At 47.4% G+C, this 13,510-nt stretch overlaps 1 protein-coding gene across 1 annotated transcript in view; it reads right to left on the reverse strand.

The window, feature by feature from the left end:
- Positions 1–8,306, reverse strand: part of LOC135113598 (partitioning defective 3 homolog) — a 95,884-nt gene extending 87,578 nt beyond the window's left edge. The window contains exon 1 of the mRNA XM_064028993.1: positions 7,761–8,306. Within this exon, the coding sequence (XP_063885063.1) occupies positions 7,761–7,880 (120 nt within the window). The 5' untranslated portion in view covers positions 7,881–8,306. The remainder of the gene's footprint in view (positions 1–7,760) is intronic.
- Between the last annotated feature and the right edge of the window lie 5,204 nt (positions 8,307–13,510).

Below are 13,510 nucleotides of genomic sequence, written 5' to 3' on the forward strand. Positions count from 1 at the left end.
TGTGTGTGTGTGTGTGTGTGTGTGTGTGTGTGTGTGTGTGTGTGTGTGTGTGTGTGTTGAGTGAGTGTGAGTGAGTGTGAGTGTGTGTGTGTGTGTGTGTGTGTGTGTGTGTGTGTGTGTGTGTGTGTGTGTGTTGAGTGAGTGTGAGTGTGCGTGTGTGTGTGTGTGCGTACTAAGTCACCCTTGTTCGACTCTTGACCAGCAGGGGCACAGGAAACGCAGGTAACAGTGCAGGTGTTTATTCACAGAAGGTGTGAACAGAAGGCTGGAGGTAGGTGATCTCCCGGCGCCAGGCCGCGCACTTCAACTTAACACTTATGACTGAAGCCTAGCTCGTTCACTCATACACGTATTCATGCCTCACACAAGTCTCGCTCATTCACTCGTTCACACAACTAGCTAACAACCACACACCTCCCCCGAGACATAAGGAAGATTCCTTATCTTTGTTATGGCTACCGTAACACATGAAACAAAGTTACAATGATTGAAGTACAGAAAACACGGTACATATACACAAAACAAACACAGCGTACAATGAACACGTACGACTAATCGTAGGTGCTACGGTGCCACCGCACCTGCAGTCGTCTCGGCTCCCTACGCTGTCGGCTGCTTCGACGCTCTGGTTGCTCTCGGCCACGGTGTACCCCGTTACCCTGATGCTCCGGGCTGCCGGGATGGTGGTGTTCCTCGTGACCCTGATGCTGAAGCGCTGCACCGCCATGAGCGGTGTGCTGCTCGACAGGAAGGGGAGCAAGAGGTCTGTGTGGGCGTAGGTGTCTTCTATTACGCCACATCACGCGACCGCTGCCCATCTTGATGAGGTAGTCTCTCCTTCGCCCAACAGCCACGATGACACCCAGGCGATCCCAGAGGCCTGTCGTGTGATCTTGAACGTCGACGTGGCCACCGAGGTGCAGGAGAGGAAGAGTACGGGCGGACGCGTCGTGGCGAAGTTTCGCTTTCTTCCTCAGTCGCTCTGCCTTGGCGTCGCACTCATCAGCAGCGCGCTGCCACTGCTGAGCGTATGAGCGATGATGAGCCGGGACACAGGACCTCATAGGATGACCGAAGAGGACTTGTGCTGGTGATCGCCCTTCCGCCCTCGGAGTGTTGCGCAGTTCCAGCAACCCGCGAGCGAACGCATCCTCGTCCAGGTGTCCCTGCTGTGTGGTCGTGAGGATCAGCTTCTTCACGGACTTGACCGCTGCCTCGGCGTGACCATTGGAGCGTGGATAATGAGGTGAAGATACACGATGCTCCACCCCCCATCGAGCCAGGAAGCGCCGTACCGATGAAGAAGTGAACTGCGGTCCACCGTCAGTCCTCAGGAGAACAGGCACGCCCGTGTCGGCGAACACACCCCGAAGGACACGAACGAGCTGATCAGCCGATGCTGGACGTGAGCATGCAGACACGTGAGGCCACCCAGACAAGCGATCTACATACACGAGGTATGTACGGCCTGCTGCGTGGAAGTAGTCTGCAGAAACTGACTCAAACACCCTGCTGGGTGTGTCCGTGTCCTGCCAGAGAGGTTCGTGGGCTTGGCTTGGTAGGAGTGGACGGCATAGTGAGCATCCAGAAACGACGTTCTCAACGTCTCTGTCCATACCAGGCCAGTACACCGTTTGTCGGGCCCGTCGCTTGGTGCGCTCCATCCCCTGATGACTGTCATGGAGTCGCTCTAGTGTTTCTCGGCGGAGGCTGTGAGGAATAAGAAGCCTCGGCCCGTAAACCACCAGGTCGTCGTCTACGGCCAGCAGACTGCGCACCGGCCAGTACGTACGCAAGCGGTGATCGAGGTCGTGGCAATGATCAGGGAAGCCCTCGATGATGACGTTCTTGAGCAAGCAGTACTCCCCGTCTCTTGCTGCTGCGGCACGTACCATTTCCACAGTCTGATCCTGGAGTGGTGCTAAGCGGACGCCGTCCTCATTGGTGGCAGATAACGCTGAGATGACCGCTGAGTGGAGAGGGTCGAGGTCACCAGAAGTAGCAGCATCCTCTTCCTCCACTGGGTCCTGTACTGGAGCATCGTCTGTCAACTCGATGGCCATGGATCCACCAGCCATTGCACGTAAACCTTCCTTTGCTTCGAAGACGCTGGGAAAGGCCTTGATCACAGCAGCAGCGTGCCCCGCACGCTGCTGTGGCGTTGGGTCGTAGGAATGAGGCCAGCTGATCACTTCTGTGGGCGTAGATAGAGGTGGCTGCGAGGCGGTCGGGTACTTGATGGAGCTGTTGCCGGTGTGCTGTTCTTCCCTGCGTAGCGGTCGGATTTGAGCCGGAAAATCTTCGGGGAGGATTCCGAGAGCGATGGAATCGTACCAGCTAAGCAGCGCCCCCTTCACCTCCTTCACCACGCTCACAACAGTCTCAGCTTCCCTGTCGCCCAGTTGCAAGTGCGACGAGAAAGTTCCTACACAGGTGAGGGGGTGATTACCGGCAGCATAAAGTCCATCACCATCAGCGGGCGCCAAGCTGGAGGGCGGGATTCCAAGGAGTGTTGCCGTGTCGAGGCCAATAACGGTCGTTTCGGCCCCAGAGTCAGGAGTCCACGTAATCTTGTCTCTTCCAGCGGGATGTGTGGCGGTAATGAGCACCTGGGGCGCAGGTCGTGCCGTCACCGTCTTTGTGTATACGCCTGATAAGAGCTGGTATACACTGGCACTGGCTCCCCGCCTCGGGCCTGCACCGCGATGAGGAGAGACAGTTGAGGAACTCCTCGAAGCTCCTCGTCGTTTCCTCACTGTCTGCTGACATACACTCGCAAAATGCCCTCTTTTCCCGCAGTTACGACACACTTTATCTATTGCCTGGCATCCCCTTTTGTCACTGCGACAATCTTTGCCACAACGATAACAGCCCGTGGGGCTTGAGCCCCCGAAACTGCCCTTCCTGTAGTTCGAGACAGCGTTCACACCATGGCTCGAAGAGTGAGAGCCGCCCCTTAGTACTGCACTACACTGGTTAGCGCTCTCTGATGCTCTGCAAATATCTATGGCGTTTTCAAGGGTGAGTTTCTTGTTTTCCAGCATGCGTTTCAGAGCCACTTCGTCTCGTGTCCCAACGACAATTCTGTCACGCAGCTGATGGTTTATGCACTGGTCGCAAAAGTCACAGAAATTGGCGATTTCCTTTACAGCACATAAAAAGTCGTCAAAACCTTCTTGCGTTTCTTGCACGCGGGAGTAGAAGTCTCTTCTATCCATGATGATGTTGCGCTGGCTTCGCAGGTACTCACACATTGCATCGAGGATGGTTCTTAACTCCGCGTCTCTCGGTAAGCTTATCCCGTAGCGAAGTGTACGGGTCCACTCGTCGTCTAGGACAGCAGCGAGTGCCGCCCTCTGCTCAGCCAGGGAGAGACAGTCTATCCTGGCGAGGGTTACGTATCCTTCAAACTTATGGCGCCACGTGTCGAACTCACGTAAAGATGCTGACGCCGTTAAGTGAGGAATGATGGTGGCGGACGTCGGGAACCTCGCGCCCTGGGTAGACGTGCTGCAGGCTGTGGTTTCGCCTTCATTGCTCGCCGTGGTGCGACTGGGAGCTTGTGTCCCCACTCTCTCCAGCAGCTGGGTTAAACGCTCCTCGCGAGCCTGACTCTGCTCCGACTGTCGCGCTAGCAGAGCCTGACTCTGCTCCGACTGTCGCGCTAGCAGGGCAGCCAGCGCCTCCAACTGCTTCTCCATTCTGCGCCGTACCCACTGCAGCCTTGTCCTGATCCTACTCACTGCGCCATGTTCGACTCTTGACCAGCAGGGGCACAGGAAACGCAGGTAACAGTGCAGGTGTTTATTCACAGAAGGTGTGAACAGAAGGCTGGAGGTAGGTGATCTCCCGGCGCCAGGCCGCGCACTTCAACTTAACACTTATGACTGAAGCCTAGCTCGTTCACTCATACACGTATTCATGCCTCACACAAGTCTCGCTCATTCACTCGTTCACACAACTAGCTAACAACCACACAACCCTATGCCGCCACTTGATACTGCTGACACGCGCCTTCTGCGAAACACACACACACACACACACACACACACACACACACACACACACCATCCCCCTCCCCCCGCTAAACCTGACACACCACATCGACAATATCAACACCCTGCTCTCTCTCTCTCTCTCTCTCTCTCTCTCTCTCTCTCTCTCTCTCTCTCTCTCTCTCTCTCTCTCTCTTACCATCACTTACCATCACAGTCACTACCAGCATCAACATTTTCTCACACACAGCTTACTAAACCGTCTCTCTTTCTCTCTCTCTCTCTCTCTCTCTCTCTCTCTCTCTCTCTCTCTCTCTCTCTCTCTCTCTCTCTCTCTCTCTCTCTCTCAGCCGAACATCATTACCGCCATCAACACCGCACTACAGCCTCTTAGCCATGCATCAATATTTTGGTCATGAAGCCACAACATCGCTTAGCACACCCCAGCACCTTCCCTTCGCCGCAGCCTCGACTCCTTTCCCTGCCTCGCTATTCACTCCGAGCACGGCAGTCAGGTGATGGAAGAGAAAGGGAGGTGAGAAAGGAGGAGGGAAGGTGTGTGTGTGTGTGTGTGTGTGTGTGTGTGTGTGTGTGTGTGTGTGTGTGTGTGTGTGTGTGTGTGTGTGTGTGTGTGTGTGTTGGAGGAGAGAGAGAGAGAGAGAGAGAGAGAGAGAGAGAGAGAGAGAGAGAGAGAGAGAGAGAGAGAGAGAGAGAGAGAGAGAGAGAGAGAGAGAGAGAGAGAGAGAGAGAGAGAGAGAGAACTAAAACAAAAATAATTATGTTGTTTGCAGGCAGACATTTAAGCGTTTTATTAGAGAGAGAGAGAGAGAGAGAGAGAGAGAGAGAGAGAGAGAGAGAGAGAGAGAGAGAGAGAGAGAGAGAGAGAGAGAGAGAGAGAGAGAGAATAACGACTAAAACGACGAATGAAAGCAAAAACCACCAAGAATGAGAGCCGGAAAACATGTACACACACACACACACACACACACACACACACACACACACACACACACACACACACACACACACACACACACACACACACACACACACCAGACCATCACTCCTATAGCCTTTCGTAAGTCCCAGTGGTGATGGTGGTGGTTGTGTTGGTAGTGGTGGTGGGTCTGGTGATGTCCTTGAGAGCGATCTGAGCAGCTTCTTAGTGACCAGCCAGCCACCCTTTACCCCCAGCAAGGTAGCAGAAGGACGAAGAGGTGGAGGGTAGCAAGGGGAGTAGGTAGATTTGATAGTGGTACCCGCAGAAAGGAAAGAAAGAAGAAAATTCTCAAGTTAAAAAGCAATAGGAATGAAATGAAAGAACACAAGTCACTAAAAAAAAAAAAAAAAAAGAGAGAGAGAGAGAGAGAGACGAGGGGGAAAAAAACTTGCTTATGATTACCACACCCAAGACTACCCACTCCCCCGAACACACACACGCACACACACCTGTCTCTCCTATTTATTCTCCCACATACATACCAACGCAGCCTACCTGCAGCACACAAGTGAGGTGTAATATAAAGATGGACAGGGAAAGTAGAAACATACATTCACAGGTAAATGTCTCCAAATATTTTTCCCAAAACAGAACAAGAGACAGAAATTCCAATATCACGCCATCCTACAATTTACCTTATCCCTCTCCCAAGGCTCCTTGGCCTCCCTCCCCCTCACCGCTCTCTCTTCCTCTCACCTAATCCTCACTCTCCCCCCTGATCAGCCCGCCCTCCCGCCCAGTCTACCCTGGCGAGTAAGAGGAACTGAACGTTATTTAAACTCCTGACGTCACAGTTTCACATTTCATTACTTCTTTTAAGCCTCACTCCAACCACCACCACCACCACCACCCAACTTCACCTCCTCCGTCCCGCCACACTCCCACCCTCACGGAAACTCACGCGGCCGTTAGCACACAGGAATTCGGAAGCTTGCTATTATGGGAGGGGTGAGGGAATGCCAGGAGGGTGTGGTTGGGCGATAAGTCGTGTGAGGGCGTGGGAGGGTGCCTGCTTATCACCGTGTTGCCTGGTGGCGAGCAGTAAGGGGCTGAGTGGGTGAGAGGCAGGGAGTTTTGGCGCCAAAAACCATGTTGGAAGCAGGACTGATGATGGTCGATGGCCCCCTCCCTCCCTCCCTCCCTCCGCCTCCCTCTCACTCACTCTCCACCCGTCCTTTTTCCCTCCCTCTCTCTGTGCATGCAGTTGGGAGCTCCACCAGTACGCCAAGCTGACGCTATCAACTATAGCCATCGGTGCTTCACTCAACCCTAACCGACCACAGCCAACCTCAACCGAACGCCACCGCCACCGCGCCATTTAGTTATTTATTTATCTTTTACGTTTTCAAACGCGGCCTTGCCAAGCCATGGACGGGCGACTCGAACGCTCCAGCCATTCATTGGGGGCCGTTGGATCCAGCCGCGTCACGGGACACTGCGCAGTAATGTCAGGAGGAACAAGGTCGGTATTTGTTTGCTATTCGCGGGTGGCTGAGCGTCTCTACCTAGTGAGTCACGTGTTCGACTTCCTCTCTCCTTCCTCCCTCGTGCTGCGTCGCCGTGATGACATCGGGGACTCCAACTGTGCGACACCACACCACAGCCACTGATGACATGAACGGGCAACTATGCATAGTTTGGTTATGTCTACACTGCCCGCAGTCTATACACACACACACACACACACACACACATACACAGGGATGAGTCAATAACTTCTGCGAAACATGACTAGATTCTTAAGAATTTTACGGAAGTTTGGGAGAAAAGAAGCATCACCACTTGTTGAAAAGTAAAATAAGAATGCCAAATTGTTATGGCAGGTATGCGATTATATTCCTAGCAGCTATATAATCTTACAACAGCAGTTTCAAAACATTAATACCATGGCTATGCCTGAATGATCTCTGTTAGGGTACACTGCCGCAACTTTCTAGCAGCAATGCTGTAAATGCGTTACTGACGTTGACGTTAAGGCGTGGTGTCGTGTAGCACACCTTAAATATTATTATTATGGTTCGTGCCTTTGTTAACGCGTCACATTTTACTAGTCAGTGATACACCGTATATGGGTCGCCTGGCCTGGCGTTACAGCATGGTAATCCTTGCATCACTGTCTACACGGTGATGAACCGACAGAGGAAGATATAACAAAAACAGATAATACAAAATTATGAAGAATAGCCAAACAACAGCAATAATAATAAAATAATAATAATAATAATAATAATAATAATAATAATAATAATAATAATAGGAAAAGCGTCAAAGCCAAGGCCGGGAGCAGCACGTTAAAGTCTCCTAGATGGATCCTGTGACGCGCAGTGACGTGGTGTACGAGTAAAACAGTCACGGAACCACATCCTGTTCGGCGCCAAATCGAGCGACCTCCAGCGTCCCTCCGTGTAGGAACAGGCGGCCTCGTCCTCACCCCTCCCCCCACCTTCCCTGGCGGCAAACAAACATGCCGTCCCACTGGGTTTGTGTGCTAAATAAATAGGTCACTGCTGTCCCACGAGTGCCAGGCACAGCACCGCCCCCACAGGCCAGGCACCGCGGCCACTGGTGGAGGGCATGTGTCCCTCGCCCGGCCCACACTCCAGTGCCAGGTGTGGGCAGTGGGCAGCGGCGGGGGCGACGTGCCAGATGTGACCAGATCAGGAACAAAGGGGCAGCTCGGCCTCCCTTCGCCCTGCCTACGCCCACCAGACCACGCTGCCTGTCCCTGCCCCTGCTCGTTCCCCGCGTCAGGCCCCGCTCCTTACCTTAGCTATGGCCTTCTTGTAGCGGGTGGTCGCCTTCTGCATGAGATCCCGCACCAGCAACTCTCCTTCGCCGCAGGGAACCACCACTCGCACAGATCCGAAGCATACCGTCACCTTCATCTCGCTTGTCCTCCTGCTGGCGGCCTGCACCTCCAGCGCCACCCTTCAAGCCCTTGTGGCCCACTCAAGGCCAGTTCGCCACAGCTCAGGTGTTCTGCTGAGAATGGCCTCAGGTAAACTCCCTGGGTCCGCCATGTTCACTCTCCCCGCTGGGATATCCTCACCTCGGCAACCACCTGCCCATAATCACCTTTTTCAATCACTGTCACCAACTACAGTGTTTGATGCCACTTCGTGTCTTTCACTTATTCTTTCAATGTACTCTTCACTTTACGCACATTTCGTAAAATCCCGCAGTGGACGGAGGCTCCTTCATACTTTGGAAGGCATAAAACGCTACACCAACCCCTCCCGCTGCTGTGTGACAACTGAAGGCCAGTCACGCCAGACTGTAGACTGGCGGAGCGGAGGCCGCGGCGGCGTCCCCTGGCGGCAGCATTAAACTTCTCACAAACATTCCCACGTGAGACGCTTCACTCCCAAGGTTCTAACCGCTCTTTGCATCTTACTAAGTTATCTGTTCAATGTCACATCACTAGTATTAACTAACTAAAGCAAATACTTCTCAATTATCACGTATTTCTCTCCTTCTAAAGTTCAACAAGTTGCCAGATTATACAGCAACTGTCGCGCTCGCACCCCGCTGCCACCCGCTTCTCTACTGCTTACCTACTTACTTTACTTCGTTTTTCTGTCGGTGCTTTCAAACATTCAGCTTTTCATGTTGTAAGTGATGGATGCTTTCTTACCAGCCAGCGTATTCGGTTGCGGATTATTAATTGTATATATAGACGCAATATGTGCGTATATATATATATATATATATATATATATATATATATATATATATATATATATATATATATATATATATATATATATATATATATATATATATATATATATATATACCTGCAGAGAGAGAGAGAGAGAGAGAGAGAGAGAGAGAGAGAGAGAGAGAGAGAGAGAGAGAGAGAGAGAGAGAGAGAGAGAGAGAGAGATTCCTGTCCAGTGAAAAACCACAATGTTAAATTTTGAGCAGCTAAAACAATTTATAAAGCTTTATTTAGATAGTTTTCAAGTGTCACGTTTTCCTCCTAAAACATGTAAATCACAAGAAGATTTAATCCTGAGAGATGCACACTCAAATATTTCTGAAGGTCAACATACTGGGTGTTAATAGTAATTAAATCACTAATGTTCTTGTGAAAGAGCTTTGAATTGTCACTCTCTCTCTTGACAAGGCCACATAAGAGAGAGAGAGAGAGAGAGAGAGAGAGAGAGAGAGAGAGAGAGAGAGAGAGAGAGAGAGAGAGAGGACAGTTCTGATATTCACTTGCATGCCTATGTTTGCCACTTTTCTTTACGTATTCCGCGCAAGCACAGGAGTGGCCGTGGCCAGAAGGACGTTCCCTTTCACCTCACATAAGGGAAGGTCTGACTTGTACCCAATTAACTTGTATTATGTTGCACTTTTTACGTCCATCTTTAAACAGAGGCTGCAACTAGTAAAAGGGTCATGATACAGGTAGTCGTAGTTGTTTATGTATTCTCACTAGCCCGAAACAATGATAATGAAATATGTATGTTAACGGGATAAGAAAATATCAGAAAAAAAAAAAAAAAAAAAAAATAAAAAAAAAAAAAATATATATATATATATATATATATATATATATATATATATATATATATATATATATATATATATATATATATATATATATATATATATATATATATATATATATATATATATATATATATATATATATATATATATATATATATATATATATATATATATTGCTATAAATATGATGCAGCAAGGAAGGTTGTTGGTAGCAGCGTTGCCATGTGTCAGAATCAGGAAGATTTGCAAGTGAGATGATAAAGATTAAGACATGAAGAGCTCTTTAGGACGATAGGGAAAGTATTTTAGTATGAATTATTGATTTGTTGATGATTAGAGTAACAACGGCAACCTAGGATGATAAAAGAAGGCAAGGCAGACATTCCTATTTGACAAAGATGAGTTGAGGGGGTTGAGAAGGGCCATTGTCCTGCAGTGGAATCAATGAGGCCGATGAAAATTCATCAGATCATCATCATCATCATCATCATCATCATCATCATCATCATCACAATGATGATCCGATGAATGGTCGAATTCTGTTTGTTTGTTTTTTTTTCTTTTTTTTCATGTTAGTGGTATTCTTCAGCAGAGGTTTTGATGTGACTGAGGAGTGAAAGTCCAGCTCGAATGGTGTCTAAAAGTGATCGCAAAATTCTAATTCGCCGACATCCGCAAAGGGGAATACCTACAGGTCCACATCACTGACTTACGATTTCTAATAAATCTATAATAACCCTGAGTTTCTGAAAAAAAAAAACTTCAAACTTATAAATGACAAAGTTCTTCAAGGAACGGGTTATTTAATAACATCGGCTTTTAAACAGACACGGAAACGCTATGTTTTTAGATCGAAGCACAAAATCAATAAATATTCGCCATGCATTGAAAACATTGTAAGGCAGTCAAATGAGCGGCTCTTCTCACACCATCAACCAGAGACTGTTTCTAAAATGTTTCGTCGTCTTGATTTTTTTTTTTCAGTACCTTTATGAAATTACTGGCATTCTCAAGGATGTCATAATTACTAAAGTTTACCAAGATTCTGTCTCAAAAAAGAAAAAAAATCATTATTGAGAGCTTTATTATATATATATATATATATATATATATATATATATATATATATATATATATATATATATATATATATATATATATATATATATATATATATATATATATATATATATATATATATATATATATATATATATTTGAAGATCGTTTTTAATGAGAGTCCAAAGCGTTTAAGGATACTGAACCTGTCTTGTGACAATGTTCTAGTAGCACCACAGGTCTTCCTTCTGGCTTTGTCTGTGCTCCCTCACCACTCAGCTGCATCTGGCAAAGAGGCCAGGATACAGGCAGCGGTCGTTGTTTATTTATTCTCTCTAACTTGGAACAATGGTAATGAAATATGCATGTTTACTGGATAAGAAAACATTAGGAAAAAAAAAATTGCTGAAAAACATAATGCGGCAAGGAAGTGCGTCAGCCTTACTTCCTTCCCTGCATCACGAGTCGCCGTGTTGGGGAGGAGCTCACTAACTTATTCAAGTACCCATTACCATAAACGACTGCAGCGTCGCCTTGCAGCTATATGTTGAAGGCATCAATTTAGACAAAAGGAGACGCAACACAGACACAAGGCCACAGAACGGAGAGAAGTCAGCAATAAACAAATAAGTGGAAGCTGTATCATTTTACCTGTTTATTTGTTATACACTATTCTTACCATACAGTAACAGACGCCCAGTCTGTGGCTCAAAGAGAGCGAGGGAAAGAGAATAATAAAGGAGTTCTATTTATTGATTGTTACGTAGATAAGAAAATCTGAACACTTTACTTATCATACAATAACAGAAGTGCAGTCAGTGGCTAAAGGAGAAAGAAAGAGAAACATGGAGGGGCTCCGTTTATTGATCGCTAGGTAGAAGAGGAAACCTATGACTAAGCTACAGGAGAAGGGGGACCTTTATGCCTGGACACGTTCATATGTTATTCAGCAACCTCTATACTACGGTGATGCGTCATGCGTTGCAGCAACTTAATCTCCTCTCTCCTTCCAACACCCTCGGGGCGATGAGTGGCTGTGGAGCTTAAAGTGCCACCACACACACACACACACACACACACACACACACACAGACCTTGACGTTATTCATTCGTTAGTGATTCTTGGTGGTACCTCGCTGTCAGACAAGTAAGGTAGCGCTACGTACTCTGATTAGTGATGGGCCCGGGTCTGCACTTTCCTCCTCCTCACCACCACCACACCACCTGTCTCTCCCTCCCGGTATGGTCAAGTGTAAGTAAGATTCCTATCAGCTTGGCGGTGTGTGATAACGGGCGGGCGTTCAATTAACCGTCCACTGACTGTTGTGACGTTTGAAAGTGTCGTTTTATTTGGTTCGTTTTTCCCAATTTGCACATGTATAACGTTTCCTCGCCCCTTCTCCCTCCTCATCAATATTACACACACACGCACACACACACACACACACACACACACACACACACACACACACACACACACACACACACACACACACACACACTTAATAAATAAATTATTATTATTATTATTATTATTATTATTATTATTATTATTATTATTATTATTATTATTATTATTATCATTATTATTATCATTATTATTATTCTTACACGCACACCTACACACACACACGCACTCACACACACACACACACACACACACACACACACACACACACACACAGAGAGAGAGAGAGAGAGAGAGAGAGAGAGAGAGAGAGAGAGAGAGAGAGAGAGAGAGAGAGAGAGAGAGAGAGAGAGAGAGAGAGGAGAGAGAGATTCCTGTCCAGTGAAAAACCACAATGTTAAATTTTGAGCAGCTAAAACAACGGGTAGAATAAAGAGCTCAATCACCGGTCAACATACAGTGGGCGGGAGACGGAAGACACCTGCGAGAACACATCCTGGTTGACTAACTTGCTTCTCACGTGACGTCACCTACTGATTCACTCACGGGGAAGTCTCTGCGGCCCGAGGCACCCTATTCCCAGAGGCGAGCGTGCATCCTCATCAAGAAGCCACGCCCTGTGGAGGAGTATAAGCCACCATCACAAGGACAGTGTTAAGGGAGCAGTGCGCATGATAGTAAATATAAAAGCAAAAATTCATTATGAGGCTTGATTTTAAAAACGCTTCAAGCTTTCATTACAACTATTTTCAGAAACTAGAGCAAAGATTAGTCGAGTTTTCATGGACGTTTTTTCCTATCAATGGCGAAGAACTTTCTTAAACTTTTACTAGAATCATAAAATCATCCTTGGAAATCTTCACTTTCTATTAAAATCTGTTGAAACCGGTCAGGATAAGATGTTGAAACTTTTGAGAATACGTATGAGTTGAAATTATGATGCAGAGAAGCGCTGTGTTGAAGGTGTGAATGAAGAGGAAGCAGCATAAGCAAGTGTGACAAGGGCAGTGTAAAAGGGTAGTATATGTGATGGGAAAGTGTATGATATGTAAAGGTTAGTTGCAAGCCTTAAATATCAGGCAGCGAAACACCGCGTTTGAATGGAAGAGTAGAGGTCGACAAGTCTGATAACACCTGCAACAGAAATTCTCCGATAGAAATGTATGTGATGATGAAAAGGGATAGATCATATCAAAGCACGTGAGTGGAATAAAAAACAAGAGAACTGAACGAGGTAGAAAGAAAAATATATTTGACCACAGCTATTTCCCCCCTGAGAGGCACAAAAAAGGAGACAAAGCAATGATGAAGGCTTAATTGCGTAACCATGAGAGCGTAAGTTGATATTTAATGCCAGAACAGGATCCTTGAAGGTCAACGGCAAGGATGGAATTCAAGATGAAGACTTGCAGAGGACGATCAGTGAGTGCTCTCTGGTAAAATAAAGACAATGCTGCGGTGTTTGCCTTGTCCTGCACCTCCCTGTGTGTGACTCGTGGGGCGCACGTGTGTGTGTGTGTGTGTGTGTGT

Source organism: Scylla paramamosain, chromosome 2 (assembly GCF_035594125.1).
Source record: "Scylla paramamosain isolate STU-SP2022 chromosome 2, ASM3559412v1, whole genome shotgun sequence".
In the NCBI taxonomy this organism is placed as follows: Eukaryota; Metazoa; Arthropoda; class Malacostraca; order Decapoda; family Portunidae; genus Scylla; species Scylla paramamosain.